This window comes from Coregonus lavaretus (assembly GCF_964263955.1).
Source record: "Coregonus lavaretus genome assembly, chromosome: 28".
Taxonomy (NCBI): Eukaryota; Metazoa; Chordata; class Actinopteri; order Salmoniformes; family Salmonidae; genus Coregonus; species Coregonus lavaretus.
Genome location: NC_140015.1, coordinates 31,282,211 through 31,301,727, shown reverse-complemented (window position 1 = coordinate 31,301,727; position 19,517 = coordinate 31,282,211). Strand labels below are relative to the sequence as shown.

General features: G+C 46.3%; 1 protein-coding gene across 2 annotated transcripts in view; it reads right to left on the bottom strand.

Moving 5' to 3' along the window:
- Window positions 1-19,517, bottom strand: part of LOC311104213 (neuronal-specific septin-3-like) — a 105,524-nt gene that overhangs the window by 62,880 nt on the left and 23,127 nt on the right. The window contains exon 1 of one of the 2 annotated variants that reach the window (XM_084145949.1): window positions 9,521-9,593. The exons of the other annotated variant lie outside the window; for it this stretch is intronic. Coding sequence (XP_084002075.1) covers window positions 9,521-9,575 — 55 coding nt within the window. The 5' untranslated portion in view covers window positions 9,576-9,593. Of the gene's footprint in view, window positions 1-9,520; window positions 9,594-19,517 lie in introns of those variants that run through there. 2 annotated transcript variants of the gene reach the window in all.

Here is a 19,517-nt window from a genome sequence, read left to right as displayed (position 1 = left end):
TAGTATTACCCAGCTCACTAGAAATAGTATCCTGCACACTCTTCAGCATTTTGCTTTTCTAGTGAAATATCTTCCTGCTTCAAATAAATGAAGCATCATCACACACCCAACCACCCCCATTCGCACACACAGACGCACACAGACATATATGCACACACACACACACACACACACACACAGGGCTGTGGCCCAGACAGTTTCATGCTATAATCTTCATAAAATGATCCTTGAAAGATAGCTACAACCAACCAGATGAGAGGGAAGCCAGCCAGCAGGTAATTCCATTATTCCATTAGCAAACACTGAGTTCTCCATTTCACCAGGCTGCCTTAACTAACCAAGGTAGACAGGGGAGTTGGCTAAAGCACTGGCAGATCTGGGGCCAGGCTAGTAGAGCAATGAGCCCCAGGTAAAAAAAGATTTGGGACCTGGGGCTTACCGTTTCCAGTTGTTGTTGTTATTGTTATTGTTGTTGTTGTTGTTGTTGTTGTTGTTGTTGTGTTTCTGTTGTGTTTCTAAATCGGCCTCGTTACTACAGCCGTACAGTATGTGGTTCCAACTGTTCCGTGTCAGTTTGGAGGTTGCGACACCTGGCTAACCTCTGCTCTTCCAGACTAGAGCCCTGGAGCTCCCAAATAAACAACCCAGCCAGCGCCAGCATCTTCCCCGCTCAGAGGGCCCCGAGCAAGGGAGCAGCATGGGGGTAATAGACCCCCTTATGGAGCTCGATATTTTCACACACTTGGTTCTTTTCATCAGGTTTTTGTGTCGTATTACTGAATAAAAGCCATGCTGGCTGCAGGTCATGCGGGGCTACCTCGAGACTTAAAGATGTGTGAGTAGAGACATGACAGATGCTGTGCTATTGATGGGGTTTGATACAGAATTCTGGGTGTAATAGCTGAACAGTTCGGCAAAAGTTTAGTTTCACTGAGGAAAGAGACCAAAACGAGGAGTCATGTTTCATGCATCATGGATATTTTTGTGATATAAAAATTGTGTGTCTGCTTAAATAAGGCTGAGTCTTGCTGGCCTAATGTTCCTCTAAACTCCTTGTAACCTTCTGCACAGATACGGGAAATCTCAGCTGGTTGACGGTTATCGACAGGTTGGCATTCCAGGTCTGTCACCGCTCTGGGCCCTCGAGGTACTTTGGACACATGCTCACAGACAATGGCTGGCTTTATCCCAGCGCTCCCTGGCTAATAGTGGTCTGCCATGGGCATGCCAGCGAGGTGAGGCCAGGTGACTGATGGCCAACTGTTACAAACAGGGATTAGGTTTCCTCCCTGAGACAGGAAGAGGGATCTGGCCCACTGTCAGCAGGGCCGTGTTTACATTTTACATTTTGGTCATTTTGCAGACGCTCTTATCCAGTGCATTAATTCAGCCAAGACAACCACATCACAATCATTGTAAGTAAAAATGTCCTCAAGCTATCAGCAAAATCAATGCTAGTTAGTAATTGTTCATTAGGGCACAGCGTAAGAAAACATTTAGCAATGGGGAACAAATATGAGTGCTTCATATTGGACAAGTTTAGGTAGTCCCGCAATGTTTCAATCCGTTTTCTACCGTTTGGTGATTTATGAACTCAACCCAAGATAGTGGCCTGATGATGAGTGTGATAGAGAGTGCTGTGTTGTTAAGGCTATATCTCAATAGTCTAAAATGGCCTCTTCGTCTCTCCATCTGTTTTCCTCCATCTGAGATAACATTAAAGAACTGGTCTTTTGAAAGTGAGTTCCTGGAAAGAATCCCCCATATCCTGTTGAAGGCCAGTTTGGGAAGCCAATAAGATGTTCAATCACATAGTAGGACACCTGGAATCTGGAGGAGTGGGTGCACCACATGAATAACAGCATCCGGCCTTCATAAAGTGTCTTAGAGTAGGAACGCTGATCTAGAATACGTTTATTTCATTTACATTACAATTAATGTACAGGGGGGTAACTGATCCTAGATCAGCACTCCTATTCTGAGATACTTTATGAATACAAGCCCAATGGTCTCAGCACAATTCTGACCAGTTTTGAGGATTACAGTGTGACAGAGGTTGTCCTGATGTGCCTACAGTGTATTACAGTTCACTGACAGCCATGCTAGTGGAAAAGGGATACCTAGTCAGTTGCATTTAGTCCATCAGAGGTGCAGGGGGCTGCCTTAATCTACAGCCACGTCATCTGGGGAGCAGTTGTTGTTGGGGGTTAACTGCCTTGCTCAAGGGTAGAACAACAGAATTTTCCACCTTGCTGGCTCAGGGATTCAAACCAGCAACCTTTCGGTTACTGGCCCACCGCTCTTAACCACTAGGCTACCTACCGCCCCGTGATAAGGAGAGTCATGCATCTGGATAGAGATAAGGACTAAGCCATGTGGCCCATGCTGCAAACAGACAGATACTAGATCTGTTACCACAGCTGACTAACCACCTGATGCTACGGCTGATCCTGCATAACAGATATAGACAAACAAAGATCTAGACCAGCGTTGTAACAAAGAACACTTTTGAGACAAAATGGCATTAACAAAATGGGCCATGAAATTCCATCTACCTGTAGATATAGCTGATATAATGCCTTATGAGACATAAAAAGCCGTTTAGATACAGTGACTCAACAGGAAATAAGGAAGAGCCTAAAACAACATCCCTGATGAAGTCATACTTACAGAGCAGAAATAACAGGAAGTATTTGAAGCAAGGATGAATAGTTACAGTAGTTAGTCCCATATAGATCCTATTCAATTATTAGTATTCTAATTTCTTAATTCTATGGTTAGTCTTGCGTAGCCTCTGTCACTCCACTTAACAGTAAAATAGGAATCATTTCAACTCAAAAAAGTTTCCACAACACAAAAGTGCCATTTAAAGGGCCACTTAACCTCAGATTTATTATCTCCATACATCACCATACCAGTGTCTACATTTGCAGCGACAGTCTTCACAGTGTTGAGGAGCCAACCACCAGATAGTGTGATTGATATAATGATCAGTCTGGGTGTAGTGATGTGAGGGGAGGACGAAAGAGAGGGGAGCTGTGTGTGTGTGTGTGTGTGTGTGTGTGTGTGTGCGTGAGTGCATGAGTGTGTGTCGGATCTGTGGTAAGAGAGGCACCAGCTGACTGGAGGCCCAACAGACAGACAGGAGACAGAGGCACTCTCAGCTCTTTGTGTGTGTGTGTGTGTGTGTGTGTGTGTGTGTGTGTGTGTGTGTATGTGGCCCTCTCCCCCTGTGTAGTAAGGTAAACACTGAGGGGTTTGAGCCTGGCTCATTGAGGCTCTGACGCACATCTCAGCCACTGGCCCCTAAATCACTACTGTGTTATACTCACACAATACTGCTGGAGGGGAACTGTGAGAGAGAGAGAGAGAGAGAGAGGGTCTGTGTACAGTATGTGTATTTGAGCATATTGGGCAAACTGTTTATGTCCCAATGTGTGTATATATGTCTGTTTGTGTACATGTATACTGCATGTACTGTATGTTTATGTGTTTGCATGCCAGTTTGTGTGTTTGTGGTGCCGCCTCCATGCCAGCTTGTCTGTATGTTTCCCAGCTCAAGGACAAAGGCGTGTGAAGCCTCAAAGCGTCATTATCAGGAGCTATACAGTATCAGGAGATAACAGTGATCACAAGCCTCCCAGCAACGGCTAGATAATTATAATGAGGACCAAATGTCAACGCTGTTCTTTACTTTATTCACCTCTCTCTCTCTCTGTCTCTCTCTCTCTCTCTCTCTCTCTCTCTCTCTCTCTCTCTCTGTCTCTCTCTCTCTCTCTCTCTCTCTCTCTCTCTCTCTCTTGCTCTCTCTCAAAACGTGTTTTCCTCCATTAAAATGAACTAGCAATGCAAGTCTGTTTCTGCTTCAGCCAACTTTCATTACCATGGCAGGATCGCGTTCAGTAGGGCCGGCAATGGAATACCTTTCACAACTCTTTGCAACGTCAAACAAAAATGAGTGTTTCTTATTTGGTGCCTAACAAACACTGTCCAGACTAGATCAGAACACCACTGAATCCCTGTTTTCCACATCACATCCCATCAAGTCACCAAGCTTCTAAACGATATCACATTATATTTTTGATACGGTCTCTCCTCTAATGTAGTATGGTCGATGAAGCTGAAGATGAGCTACATGTCCTCTGTGTGTTCATTAACATCTCTGGATGGATAGAGGCACCCACCGCGTGATCAGCTGATTGTCAGCCAGAAGGGACAGAGTACAGTTAAAAGTCCTCATGACCAATGTGCTCCTCACAGTTTATTACAAATATTGTGGCAAATTCGGTTGGTCTGAATGATCAATAGATGTTGCACTACATGCAGATTCTGATCTGTGATTGGCCAACTGTGCCCTTTTACAGCTGAGAGTGTCAGAGAACACAATGGTGTGTGACCTTTGACCCTCAACAAAGTGGACAGGTCGGTGCGTGTGAGAACTCCTACTCTCAGCACAGGTCAGTACTAATCCTGATATCTGTTGAATTCACACAGGTTCCAGTGAAATAAGGCCAATATTTTCTATGAGACTCATACAAATAATAGAGAGGAAAAGAAGGTCATCGTCCAACGTGAGATGAGGTGCAACACAAAAATTGTACGAGCATGAGTGAGAGTTGCACATATTCCTTCTCAATGCACACACATACAATGCCTTATAAGGGCTTTTATAATGCCATATGATACCCTCATAGAAAGTGTTACCTGCCAAACCGTCCTCATCAAGGCTACGCCACATCCCTCTCCAAAAGGTGTCCATTACAGTGGTCAAACACACTCTCCAACTCGAGCAGGAAAAGTTCATATTAGCTAAAAGAAAAGGAAGTCTTTCATTGCTTTGTCGTATGTTGAGGGCTGGTGATAACTCAAGGGGCATTGGCTTGGCTTGGCTGGGCGTGCGTGTGTGTTCTGTGCTCTGTGTGTGTGTGTGTGTGCATGTCTACGTGCATTGGTGCCTGTGTGTGTGTGTATGTGCGCAGGGTATAAGTTACACTCCACGTGTTCTACAGGGAGAATAACAAAGAGCGGTAGCTGGAAACATACAAAGGCCTGCTATGTTCTCCCTGCCTGGGACTGACCCCAGCAGTAGGTTCAAGTAGCCTCCAGCTACACACACACACACACAGCATGGCGGCAGAGGCAGGAAACCTGTGTTAGTCGGTGAGAGGTGCATTGATAGGGCAGATAAGGATGGAGACGGCTGGTTGGCCTATCAGCTCCTGGCAGGGGACACTTCCTGTGCTGTCCTCCAATGGGGTTCTCTGATAGAGTGGGGTCAGGGAAGCTAATGTGCAGAACATTGACAGATTGGCACAAAATTGAATATTTATTGTAAGTGGGGAAACCAAAGTATTTCAGTGTGCTTGCTTTGTAATGCATTTGAGTGTGCAGGTCAGATTCGTAATGTCAGATGAAATGCCTTGGGAAGCAGTTGAAAAAATCAATTGCGCAATCAATCACGTTAACAATACATTTTCAATACGTTATCAATGCGTTTGTACTGGACATGACTGGTCATCCCATTAATGTGAATCATCATAGAGCACAACCGTTTAATTCCACTTCATTTTGTGTACTGAAAAGCTGTCTGATTAGACAGTCCCCCAGTCTCAGACACCGTTCCTTTCTCCCTGATGAAACCCACCCAGAATGTCTCCAGTTCTGTAGCTCCCATACATTCTTAGAATCCCCTCTATATATGGTATGTTCAGAAGGCATGTTTTTGGTTATATGGTGCACTAACCAATTGAGGGGTATTCAGGAAAAAACAACCACAGCTAAATGACAGTTTTCTATAGCATGTGAAAGACTTGGGGTGCGTCCCAATTGGCACCCTATTCCCTATGGGCCCCGGTCAAAAGTAGTTCACTATATAGGGAATAGGAGGATGCCATATGGGATGCAACCTTGAATCTCTACCATGACCTCTGGTCTAATTTCTGCTCTGCGTGTCAGAAACTGAGCCTATAAAAATAGGTGTGTCCCCTTCATTTAGTTGTCATGGTAGAATTGGATTGTACTGCAGGCTGAGGGAAGATACTTCCTGAGGGGAGGGGATAGCCCAAAGCACAAGAACTGACTGTCATATGATGACATAAAGTAACCACTTGTGTTATTCATACCAACAATTAGTGTAACACAAAATAAGTACTTAAAGAATGATCTAAGATCAGATTGCCTTACCTCCAATTCTAACCTGAACCATTAAGGGAGATACAAGTATATCTGACCCTCAATCAGTGGTTAGAGGCAACTTCTACTACATTGGCAGTGAGGAGAGGGTTAAAGCTGAGAGCAGGGCAGGCCCTGAAGCTCCTCTCCTCCTCTGTAAAGAGAAGAGAGGTCAGGCTGTGTGTGGATATCCACTCCTCCTCTGTCTACCCAAACAATTTCATCCACCACAGAAATCTGCTCTCTCTCGCTCTCTCTCTGGAATTTCCTCTCACTGCCTAAACGCCCTCAGAATGTAAAAGACAGAAAGAGAGAGATATAGTGTGTGTGTGTGTGTGTCTGTGTGTCTGTGTGAAAGAGAGAGACAGAGAGACAAATACTATGTTCAGGCCTGAACTGAATGGGAACTACTTCACTCCACGGCTCTGTAGCAGTGGGACCTTGCCTGACCACTCACCCTCAATTTAATTCCTCTGCTCTATTGATTACTATATACATTCAGTCTGAAACTGTCAGCCTAGTGGTTGTTTATGTGACTTCAAAATGAGGGGCGTTGTACAAAACAAATTCATCAGCGATTGGATCGTCTCTAACAAATCTAACCAATCAGAATATCAAAGTTAATAACGTCATCATGAAGGCCGGCTCTGGCCCAACCCCTCGGTTTCTGGGACCAATTAGAATGGTCAGAATGTGTTCGCATTCTAGAAATCATAGGGGAGGGAGGAAAATCCAGACTCATAGTGGAGAAGAAACGTCAGTTTTGCCATAGCAATGTAGATGGGTAGCCAGGCAAAGTGGGACCTACATTATAGTTGCACTCTAGTTTGTTTACATAGACTATTCCTAAATCATTGCTTTTCTCCTGAGGTGGCACCCATCTTCAGCAGCAATTCTGCTGAAGATAAAGATCAATCTAAGAGCCCCTTTCCTAGAGCACAAACTCACATATTCAGACATTAAGTAGAATCAATTCTAATTCACAAGGCGATGGGATGGAGGCTGATAAATAAAGTGAAACACTAGTAAATGCTATTTAGCAGACACTTTTATCCAAAGCGACTTACAGTCATGTATGCAAACATATTTTTATGGGTGGCCACAGCGGAAATCCAACCCACGACCCTTGATATTGCATGTGCAATGCTCTACCAACAGAGCCACACAGGACCGCTTTTATCAAACAAAGCAGGACACACTAGTATGAGTTGAGAACAGTGGAAGGCCCCAGTGGCCTGGTCAGTAGACCCAGGGTTGTGTCAGGATGAGGTTATCTCCAGGCTGTGGGAGCCCCCTGCCCTCTGAGCCTCCTACTCGTACAGCATCAGATAGAACTGGGCTCGCCAAACCCTGTTCCTGGAGAGTTACCGTCCTTTAGGTTTTCACTCCAACCCTAATCTAGCACACCTGATTCTAATAATTAGCTGGTTGATAAACTGAACCAGGTTAGTTACAACTGGGGTTGGAGCGAACACCTACAGGAGGATAGCGCTCTAGGAACAGGATTGGAGACCCCTGAGATGAGACTGTATGGAAGAGTGACACATTTAACCTCATACAGTAGTGACAGTCAGAGACACCTCTCTTTCTATCTCTACTTTGTGTTTATCACATAACACACATTGGAGAGTGACGCACACATACATATACACATGCATGCACGCACGAATGGTCACGCACACACACACACACACACACACAGAGATGTTCCACATAATTGAGTTGTGACACAAAACATTGGCACACAGTATGTATTCAACATTCCCAAACCAGGGTCATCCCACACTACTGGGAATGAAAACAGACAGTAGCCCATTAGCTTTGACAACAACCGAAAAAATGTTGTTTTTAACACAGTCTTATACAAGCACTTTGACAGCATTCCAGTCAGCATCTGACAGTTTTTCTTAACTTTCTTCATAATTTCTTCTCCTCTTCCTTTATTCCTTTCCTTAGTCTCAACTGTTCAGTCTTTCTTCAGAAACGGAAATCAGTATGCCACTGGTTGTAGCAGGCAGTTACAGGGAGTGAGCAGTGAGCACATAGCACATACCACAAGCTACCTGGTGTTGACAGGGATCAGCTCTGGACAAGTGTGGATGCGTCCCTAATGGGCATGTGTTTGTGAAGGACGCAGGCAGACGAGGTGTCAGCCTGTCAGTAAAACCCACGGCTGGAGAGGTAAAGAGGATGGACGAGGCGCTGAGAGAGGAAGAGAGAGAGGAGAAGGAGGAGAGGAAGAGAGAGGAGAAGGAGGAGAGGAAGAGAGAGGAGAAGGAGGAGAGGAAGAGAGAGAGGAGAAGGAGGAGAGGAAGAGAGAGAGGAGAAGGAGGAGAGGAAGAGAGAGGGGAGAAGGAGGAGAGGAAGAGAGGGGAGAAGGAGGAGAGGAAGAGAGAGGAGAAGGAGGAGAGGAAGAGAGAGAGGAGAAGGAGGAGAGGAAGAGAGAGAGGAGAAGGAGGAGAGGAAGAGAGAGAGGAGAAGGAGGAGAGGAAGAGAGGGGTGACAGAGGGAATCTGTGCCAGGGGCAGGGAAATGAAAAGGGGAAGAAAGCCCCTAAAAAGGAGGGAGGGATGTAGGGAAAGAGAGAGGTGGAGAAGGGTGTGGTAGGATGGGGGAGGGAGAAGAGAGCCAGGTGTTACCCTCACAGCTGTGGTCAGTTGCTGAGTTTCTTTTAAAGGGATCTCTCTCTTTCCCTCTCCCTCTCTCTTACTAGGGGTGGAGGGAGGTTTCACTGGGGGTACTGTTGTGTATCCCCTGTAAGAAATGTGCTCTATAAATAGTTTGATTTGATTTGTGTTTTTGTAGTGAGGATGTCTCAATAAAGAGCAGCAAAAGTCAAGTCTCTCTCTCTCTCTCTCTCTCTCTCTCTCTCTCTCTCTCTCTCTCTCTCTCTCCTCTCTCTCCTCGCTCTCCTCTCTCTCCTCTCTCTCTCGCTCTCTGAGTTTCCCTGCCGGTTGTCCAGTGCCTTTAGAGAGCCTTATAAAGAGCTGCTAAATCAATAGCACACACCATATGCCCACATGACCTCGATGGCTGACACACACGTAGCTCACAGCAGCCAGAGAGAGAGAGAGAGAGAGAGCAAGAGAGAGAGAGAATAGTTGACCTGAAGAAGCAGTTGAAAAGTTGAAAAGGCAGCATTCCAAATGTAATGTTCTATTTCAATACCCACATTCAACATATAGATATCTCAATTATTCATACTCTCTATTTAAACAATAATAATAATACAAAGTTTGGATATGATGTGTCCTCATGGCAGGACTGAAGATGTTCCCTAAAAGAGCAGTAAAGGAAAGACAGAAAAACAGAAAAAGAGGAGACGAAGAGACCAAAAGAGAAGACTAACCTTCAAAGTCTGATAGGATTCCTTCCAAGTGAGCATTGACAGTGGAATCAGACATTTTGTGGTTGAATCTGAGGGAGCAGGAATCCCTTATTCCCAAGCAAGGCAAAGTCTCCTAGACGCAGTCTCCCGCTTTAAACAAATCCCAAATTAGGAGCCCATGCGGGGGGAGGGGGGGTACAGGCAGAAGTAGCAGATCACTGATCCAAGATTCCCTATTTTAAAGCACCAACTTATTTTTCCTCCCTCTCTTCTCGTCCTCCTCCTCCCTCCTCCACTTTAAGAGCTGCTGTTGTTGCTGCAGAGTTTGGAATGAGAGAGCGATGACAACCCCCCACCCCCTCTCTCTCACTCTCTCCAGTTCTCTCTCTCACTCTCTCCAGTTCTCTCTCGCACTCTCTTTCTTTCTCCTTCCTTCCTTCCTTCCTTCCTTCCTTCCTTCCTTCCTTCCTTCCTTCCTTCCTTCCTTCCTTCCTTCCTTCCTTCCTTCCTCCCTCCCTCCCTTCCTTCCTCCCTTCCTTCCTTCCTTCCTTCCTTCCTTCCTTCCTTCCTTCCTTCCTTCCCTCCCTCCCTCCCTCCTTCTCTTTCCCTCTCTCTTGCTTTTCTTCCAGTGGTCTCTGCCTGTTATTCAAGTTAGTGAAGATGTATCACACCCACTCTTCATTCAGACGCACGCTCACACACATTAGAAAACATGCACATACACTCAGTCACAGACCCATGAGCAAAGCTGATTACACACACTTGTGCACATACTCATGGGTAGACTCCCTTATTTTATCTTCCACAAGTATACAGTAACTGTAAATATACACTAACTGTAAATATACACAACTTTGAAGCAAGGTACAGTTAGTTCACTGATTCTCTGTACGCAATGCTGTGAGGAAAATAAAAACAGTTGATGGGAAAATACAGTGCCTTCAGAAAGTATTCACACCCCTTAACTTTCCACATTTTGTTGTGTTACAAAGTGGGATTAAAATGGATTTAATTGTGATTTTTTTTGTCAACGATCTACACAAAATACTCTGTAATGTCAAAGTGGATGAAAAATTCTAACATTTGTAAAAGATGTATGAAAAATAAAACACTAATATATCTTGATTAGATGCTGTAAGTATTCAACCCCCTGAGTCAATACATGTTAGAATCACCTTTGGCAGCGATTACAGCTGTGAGTCTTTCTGGGTAAGTCTCTAAGAGCTTTCTACACCTGGATTGTGCAACATTTGCCCATTATTCTTTTCAAAATTCTTCAAGCTCTGTCAAATAGGTTGTTGATCATTGCTAGTAAACCATTTTCAGGTCTTGCTATATATTTTAAAACATATTTAAGTCAAAAGTGTAACTCGGCCACTCAAAAACATTCCCTGTCTTCTTGGTAAGCAACTCCAGTGTAAAGTAAATTTGGCCTTGTGTTTTAGGTTATTGTCCTGCTGAAAGGTGAATTAATCTCCCAGTGTCTGTTGGAAAGCAGTCTGAACCAGGTTTTCCTCTAGGATTTTGCCTGCGCTTAGCTCCATTCCATTTATTTTTTATCCTGAAAAACTCCCCAGTCATTTACATTTACATTTACGTCATTTAGCAGACGCTCTTATCCAGAGCGACTTACAGGAGCAATTAGGGTTAAGTGCCTTGCTCAAGGGCACATCGACAGATTTTTCACCTAGTTGGCTCGGGGATTAGAACCAGCGACCTTTCGGTTACTGGCACAACGCTCTTAACCACTAAGCTACCTGCCGCCCCGGTCCTTAACGATTACAAGCATACCCATAACATGATGCAGCCACCACTATGCATGAAAATATGGAGAATGGTACTCAGTAATGTGTTGTATTGGATAACACATAACACTTTGTATTCAGGACAAAAAGTTAATTGCTTTGCCACATTTTTTGCAGTATTACTTTAGTGCCAAAGGGATATTCAATGCCTGCTTTTTTTTACCCATCTACCAATAGGTGCCCTTCTTTGCGATGCACTGGAAAACCTCCCTGGTCTTTATGGTTGAATCTGTGTTTGAAATTCACTACTCGACTGAGGGACCTTACAGATAATTGTATGTGTGCGGTACAGAGAAGGGGTAGTCATTCAAAAATCATGTTAAACATTGCACAAAGAGTGAGTCAAAATATTATGTGACTTGTTAAGCACATTTTTACTCCTGAACTTATTTAGGTTTGCCATAACAAAGGGGTCGAATACTTATTGACTCAAGACATCTCAGCTTTACATTTGTTATTAATAAAAATAAAAAAAAGTAAAACATAATTCCACTTTGACATTATGGGGTATTGTGTGTAGGCCAGTGACAACAAATCTCAATTTAATCCATTTTTAATTCAGGCTGTAACAACAAACAACAAAATGTGGAAAAAGTCAAGGGGTGTGAATACTTTCTGAAGGCACTGTAAATAGAGTGTAGGGGACAGACTGACCAGGACTAATATGGAGAGACTGACCAGGACTACTATGGTCAAGCTTGTTCCAGCACTACTATGGTCAAGCTTGTTCCAGCACTACTATGGTCAAGCTTGTTCCAGCACTACTATGGTCAAGCTTGTTCCAGCACTACTATGGTCAAGCCTGTTCCAGCACTACTAATGTCAAGCCTGTTCCAGCACTGCTATGGTCAAGTCTGTTCCAGCACTACTATGGTCAAGTCTGTTCCAGCACTGCTATGGTCAAGTCTGTTCCAGCACTACTATGGTCAAGTCTGTTCCAGCACTACTATGGTCAAGTCTGTTCCAGCACTACTATGGTCAAGTCTGTTCCAGCACTACTATGGTCAAGCCTGTTCCAGCACTACTATGGTCAAGTCTGTTCCAGCACTGCTATGGTCAAGTCTGTTCCAGCACTACTATGGTCAAGTCTGTTCCAGCACTGCTATGGTCAAGCCTGTTCCAGCACTACTATGGTCAAGTCTGTTCCAGCACTACTATGGTCAAGTCTGTTCCAGCACTACTATGGTCAAGTCTGTTCCAGCACTACTATGGTCAAGTCTGTTCCAGCACTACTATGGTCAAGCCTGTTCCAGCACTACTATGGTCAAGTCTGTTCCAGCACTACTATGGTCAAGTCTGTTCCAGCACTACTATGGTCAAGCCTGTTCCAGCACTACTATGGTCAAGTCTGTTCCAGCACTGCTATGGTCAAGTCTGTTCCAGCACTACTATGGTCAAGTCTGTTCCAGCACTGCTATGGTCAAGTCTGTTCCAGCACTACTATGGTCAAGTCTGTTCCAGCACTACTATGGTCAAGTCTGTTCCAGCACTACTATGGTCAAGTCTGTTCCAGCACTACTATGGTCAAGTCTGTTCCAGCACTACTATGGTCAAGCCTGTTCCAGCACTACTATGGTCAAGTCTGTTCCAGCACTGCTATGGTCAAGTCTGTTCCAGCACTACTATGGTCAAGTCTGTTCCAGCACTGCTATGGTCAAGTCTGTTCCAGCACTACTATGGTCAAGTCTGTTCCAGCACTACTATGGTCAAGTCTGTTCCAGCACTACTATGGTCAAGTCTGTTCCAGCACTACTATGGTCAAGTCTGTTCCAGCACTACTATGGTCAAGTCTGTTCCAGCACTACTATGGGCAGTGGGAGAGATGTTCAGGTATGTCTGGGGACAGACATCAATAAATAAGTAGGGTAATGACTTAATGACCATGTGAACGTCCCTCTGTGTGTGTGTGTGTGTGTGTGTGTGTGTGTGTGTGTGTGTGTGTGTGTGTGTGTGTGTGTGTGTGTGTGTGTGTGTGTGTGTGCATGTGCGTGTAAAGATAGGAAGATAGAAGCTACCGCTAAAACTTTACAGTTAAGCTATTTTGCAACCTTTTTTTAAAATAGAAAAATAAACATTTAAATAAACCTAATTATAATATAATACATAATACATATTGCAAATATACCTTAGTATGCTACTGACAGAATGTGCAATATGTATTATGTATGTGGCTATATGAGAAGTGTACAATGTTTATGACAGGGATGCAATGTACGCATTATGTTGAGTGTGTAATGACCAGTGTCTATTTTGTATACAGCAGTACCGTGTGTCTGAGACAATGTTCCCCTCGGGGACATTAAAGTTAATCCTATCCCATCCTATCCTAATGAATATGTCAGTTACTTCCTGTTGCATGCATTGTTCTGGATTAGTAACATCCTGAGTGGGTACGACCTCAGCATTCAAAAACCTCTTCTTTCTATATGTACAACCTGTTTCCAATGAAAAGAGATGATGTTGAATTTAACAAGGACAATCTTGTCTAGCAGTAAGACTAAGCTGTATTTAAGAATAGGAGTATGGCTCCATATCTCTGAGTGTGTTGTCTTCTCAGTGAAAATCTGTCAACACCACTAAACGTTGTAGTTAATGGAACTTAAATTAATGCCAAGTGTCTCAAAGTTACAACAGCAGCATTCCTCCAGCAGAGATACACACACACACACACACACACACACACACACACACACACACACACAGTTATATCGGTAATGAGACACGTCCTCCACCAGATGTCAGTGTTGTTTCTATAAAATAAGGGCAGTTGTACAAAGGCTCAGTCACCGTGATCACTGACAGTGACAGAAGTTGTGGCCCAGTAGTGTTATGTGTAACTAGATAAGCATGGAGACATGTGGAGAATCCCTCTCCAGACCTTCTGGCCGTGACACACCCTCCTCCGCCACATGTGTCTCACATTCCCTGGCATACACACACACACACACACACACACACACACACACACACACACACACACACACACACACACACACACACACACACACACACCACCACCACCACCACCACAACACCAAACACATGCTCCAAGCCCACCATGGGGCTGGAACATACCCACTCCTGTTCCCATCCCCTGCAGGCAGCAGCTGACAGAGAGGGCTGTCTTTACTAACAGGATGATATGGATCACATATCTATCATGGTTGTTGTACTGCCAGAAACATAACCACACACATAAACAGCACACACATACAGCAAACCATATGGGATTTAAAGGAGAAATCATTTGGGTTGTTTTGTGTCCTATACAGGTCATGACAGTACCATATACCATTGAATCCTCTTACAGTCATGCATGCAAAAAAATTTAATATGGGTGCCCCCCGGCGGGAATGAAACCCACGACCCCTGGCCTTGCAAGCACCATACACTACCAACTACGCCAAACAGGAGTGCAACAGAAAAGTCTGTATAGTCTGGCACTGGTCCCTCGGGTCATTAAGGGCCAGCACAGATACTGTACCTTCTCACTGAACCACTGGATTACATTACCCTCTCAGGTGGCTCTCTGTACCAGGGGGTACTGACCTGACCATGACCTGACCATCCCACCCCAACCCTCCCTCTAACCCACTGACCTGACCATCCCACCCCAACAGTGCCTCTAACCCACTGACCTGACCATCCCACCCCAACAGTGCCTCTAACCCACTGACCTGACCATCCCACCCCAACCCTCCCTCTAACCCACTGACCTGACCATCCCACCCCAACCCTCCCTCTAACCCACTGACCTGACCATCCCACCCCAACCCTCCCTCTAACCCACTGACCTGACCATCCCAACACTCCCTCTAACCCACTGACCTGACCATCCCAACACTCCCTCTAACCCACTGACCTGACCATCCCAACCCTCCCTCTAACCCACTGACCTGACCATCCCACCCCAACCCTCCCTCTAACCCACTGACCTGACCATCCCAACACTCCCTCTAACCCACTGACCTGACCATCCCACCCCAACCCTCCCTCTAACCCACTGACCTGACCATCCCACCCCAACCCTCCCTCTAACCCACTGACCTGACCATCCCACCCCAACAGTGCCTCTAACCCACTGACCTGACCATCCCACCCCAACAGTGCCTCTAACCCACTGACCTGACCATCCCACCCCAACCCTCCCTCTAACCCACTGACCTGACCATCCCACCCCAACCCTCCCTCTAACCCACTGACCTGACCATCCCACCCCAACCCTCCCTCTAACCCACTGACCTGACCATCCCACCCCAACCCTCCCTCTAACCCACTGACCTGACCATCCCACCCCAACCCTCCCTCTAACCCACTGACCTGACCATCCCAACACTCCCTCTAACCCACTGACCTGACCATCCCAACACTCCCTCTAACCCACTGACCTGACCATCCCACCCCAACCCTCACTCTAACCCAAAGGGTGAGGCGAGGTCGTTCCTAAGTACTGATTTCAAGTCAGTTTTGCTTCAATATGTACCTGATGTTTGGTGACACATTGAAGGTACAGTGAGCTGATCCTAGAACAGAAAAGATTAGTAAAAGACCACTTTGATCCCGAGGCTTGGAAAATGGTAAAAGGGAGTGTACTGTACAGTGCATTCGGAAAGTATTCAGACCCCTTTCCTTTTTCCACATTTTGTTATGTTACAGCCTTATTCTGAAATCGAATAAAATAAAATAAAATCCTAATCAATCTACACACAATACCCCATAATGACAAAGCGAAAACAGGTTTTTAGCCATTTTGGCAAATTTATAAAAAATAAAAAACAGAAATATCTTATTTACATAAGTATTCAGATCCTTTGCTATGAGACTCGAAATTGAGCTCAGCTGCATTTTGTTTCCATTGATCATCCTTGAGAAGTTTCTACAACTTGATTGGAGTCCACTTGTGGTAAATTCAATTGATTGGACATGATTTGGAAAGGCACACACCTGTCTATATAAGGTCCCAGTTGACAGTGCATGTCAGAGTAAAAACCAAGCCATGAGGTCGAGAGGAATTGTCCGTAGAGCTCTGAGACAAGATTGTGGGGAAGGGTACCAAAACATTTCTGCAGCATTGAAGGTCCCCAAGAACACAGTGGCCTCCATCATTCTTAAATGGAAGAAGTTTGGAACCACCAAGACTCTTCCTAGACCTGGCCACCTGGCCAAACTGAGCAATCGGGGGAGAAGGACCTTGGTCAGGGAGGTGACCAAGACCCCGATGGTCACTCTGACAGAGCTCTAGAGTTCCTCTGTGGAGATGGCAGAACCTTCCAGAAGGACAACCATCTCTGCAGCACTCCACCAATGAGGCCTTTATGGTAGAGTGGCCAGACAGAAGCCACTCCTCAGTAAAAGGCACATGACAGCACACTTGGAGTTTGCCAAAAGGCACCTAAAGGACACTCAGACCATGAGAAACAAGATTCTCTGGTCTGATGAAACCAAGATTGAACTCTTTGGCCTGAATGCCAAGTGTCACGTCTGGAGGAAACCTGGCACCATCCCTACGGTGAAGCATGGTGGTGGCAGCATCATGCTGTGGGGATGTTTTTCAGCGGCAGGGACTGGGAGACTAGTCAGGATCGAGGGAAAGATGAACGGAGTAAAGTACAGAGAGATCCTTTGTCACGATCGTCTACCAATGAGGAGGACCAAGGCGCAGCGTTGAATGCGAACATTTTATTAAATGAATGAACACACGAACAAAAAGAACAAAACGAAAACGTGACGTCCCTGGTTACAAACACGAACCAACACGGAACAAGAAACCACAAACACAAAGTGAAAAGACAGACAGTTAAATATGGCTCCCAATCAGAGACAACCAGCTGACACTCGTTGCCTCTGATTGGGAGTCACTCAGGCCAACAAAGAAATACAAACATAGAATTACACACCCTGGCTCAACATAACAGTGTCCCCAGAGCCAGGGCGTGACAGTACCCCCCCCTAAAGGCGCGGACTCCGACCGCGCCAACTAAATACCACAGGGGAGGGACCGGGTGGGCACTCCGCCTTGGCGGCGGATCCGGCTCCGGGCCTGATCCCCACTCCCTCTCCAACCCCCCAAAGTACCCCTGGTCCGGTCTGGCCCCGCTGGCCGGAGCTGGACTGCACACTGATGGAGCGGATTGCTCTAGCTCCGGCGTAACGCATCTGACCGGTGCCGGACCAGGCACCAGTGGAACAGGCACGGGCCGTGCCGGACCGACGACGCACACCACTGGCTTGGTGTGGGGAACAGGCACGGGCCGTGCTGGACTGACGACGCACACCACTGGCTTGGTGTGGGGAGCAGGAGCGGGCCGGACAGGGCTGACGAAACGCACCACAAACTTGGTGCGGGGAGCAGGAATGGGCCGGACTGGGCTGGCGACGCGCACCACAGACTTCGTGCGGGGAGCAGGAATGGGCCGGGCCGAGCTGGCGATGCGCACCGTAGACTTGGTGCGAGTGGCAGGAACAGGCCGGACCGTACTGGGAACACACACCACTGGCCCTACGTGGGGATCAGGAACAGGCCGGACCGGACTGGCAACACACGCCAGTACCTCTCGCCGTGCCTCTACATCTTCCACCCCCTCTTCGACCAGTGGCCCCCGTAACCTGGCGGCCTCCTCTGCCAATCCGCTGGGCCGCTCTGCCGCGGTCTCCTGCTGGCCCGTCGTCCATGGCGTTAGCCCCCCCCTAAAAATTTTCGGGGCGTCTCTCCTACCCGTGGACCAGGTCTCCATGTCCCTCGCCAGCCTTTCGCCCTTCTGCCACAAGGTCAAGCCCTTCTCTTCCTCACTCGGCTTGACCCAGTCGAGGAGGCGAAGGAGATATTTTAGGGATCTCCCTGGCGATGGCTCCTGGACACGCTGCTTGGTCACATCTTGGTGGTTTCTTCTGTCACGATCGTCTACCAATGAGGAGGACCAAGGCGCAGCGTTGAATGCGAACATTTTATTAAATGAATGAACACACGAACAAAAACAACAAAACGAAAACGTGACGTCCCTGGTTACAAACACGAACCAACACGGAACAAGAAACCACAAACACAAAGTGAAAAGACAGACAGTTAAATATGGCTCCCAATCAGAGACAACCAGCTGACACTCGTTGCCTCTGATTGGGAGTCACTCAGGCCAACAAAGAAATACAAACATAGAATTACACACCCACCGTGACATCCTTGATGAAAACATGCTCATTGTGTGTAAATTGATGAGGGAAAATAACAATTTAATACATTTTAGAATAAGGCTGTAACGTAACAAAATGTGGAAAAAGTGTCAAGGTGTCTGAATACTTTCTGAATGCACTGTATATAAGGAGGATCACATGTTAGGGTGTCGGTGTTGTGTTTTACTCTGTACTGTAGAGTTTTATAGACAGCCAGTTGGTGTTAATGTTATAATGGTATAGACAGATGGCTGCTGCCTAGAATAAGCCAGACCCATGGGCACTGGGGTCCTGCCCTGTGATGGCAGAGGGAGGAGAAGAAGAGGAGGAGGAGAGGAGGAGGAGGAAGAGGAGGAAGAGAGGAGGAGAGGAGGAAGAGGAAGAGGAGGAGAGGGGAGGGGAGGAGGAAGAGGAGGAGGAGAGGGGAAGAAAAGGAGAAGGAGAGAAGGAGGAGGAGGAAGCGGAGGAAGAGAGGAGGAGGAAGAGGAATAGAGGAGGGGAAGAATAGGAGAAGGAGAGGAGGAGGAGGAGGAAGCGGAGGAAGAGAGGAGGAGGAAGAGGAATAGAGGAGGGGAAGAAGAGGAGAAGGAGAGGGGAGGAGGAAGAGGAGGACGGAAGGAAAAATAGCACTTCTATAAACAGATTCCACACTGGCATGGCTGTTGCTAGGGCCTTGAGACTGGCTTGACAGGTTGATGACAGACACTCCCTCACCCTTCTCTCTCTCCCTCCATTTCCCTTGGAACCCTGGTGGTGCCGGTCTCACCCCTCTCCTGAGGCCATGCCCTGTCCCATTCCAGATGACAGTGTTCCTGGCAAATCCCCGGGAATCCATCTCAAGAATCTGGGACATATGTCTGTCTATAGGAAATGTTTAGAACAGTAACAAAAGTTAAGCCATACTGTTTCTCTCTCTCTCTCTCTCTCTCTCTCTCTCTCTCTCTCTCTCTCTCTCTCTCTCTCTCTCTCTCTCTCTCTCTCTCTCTCTGTCTGTCTGTCTGTGTCTCTCTCTCTCTCTCTGTCTCTGTCTGTCTGTCTGTCTGTCT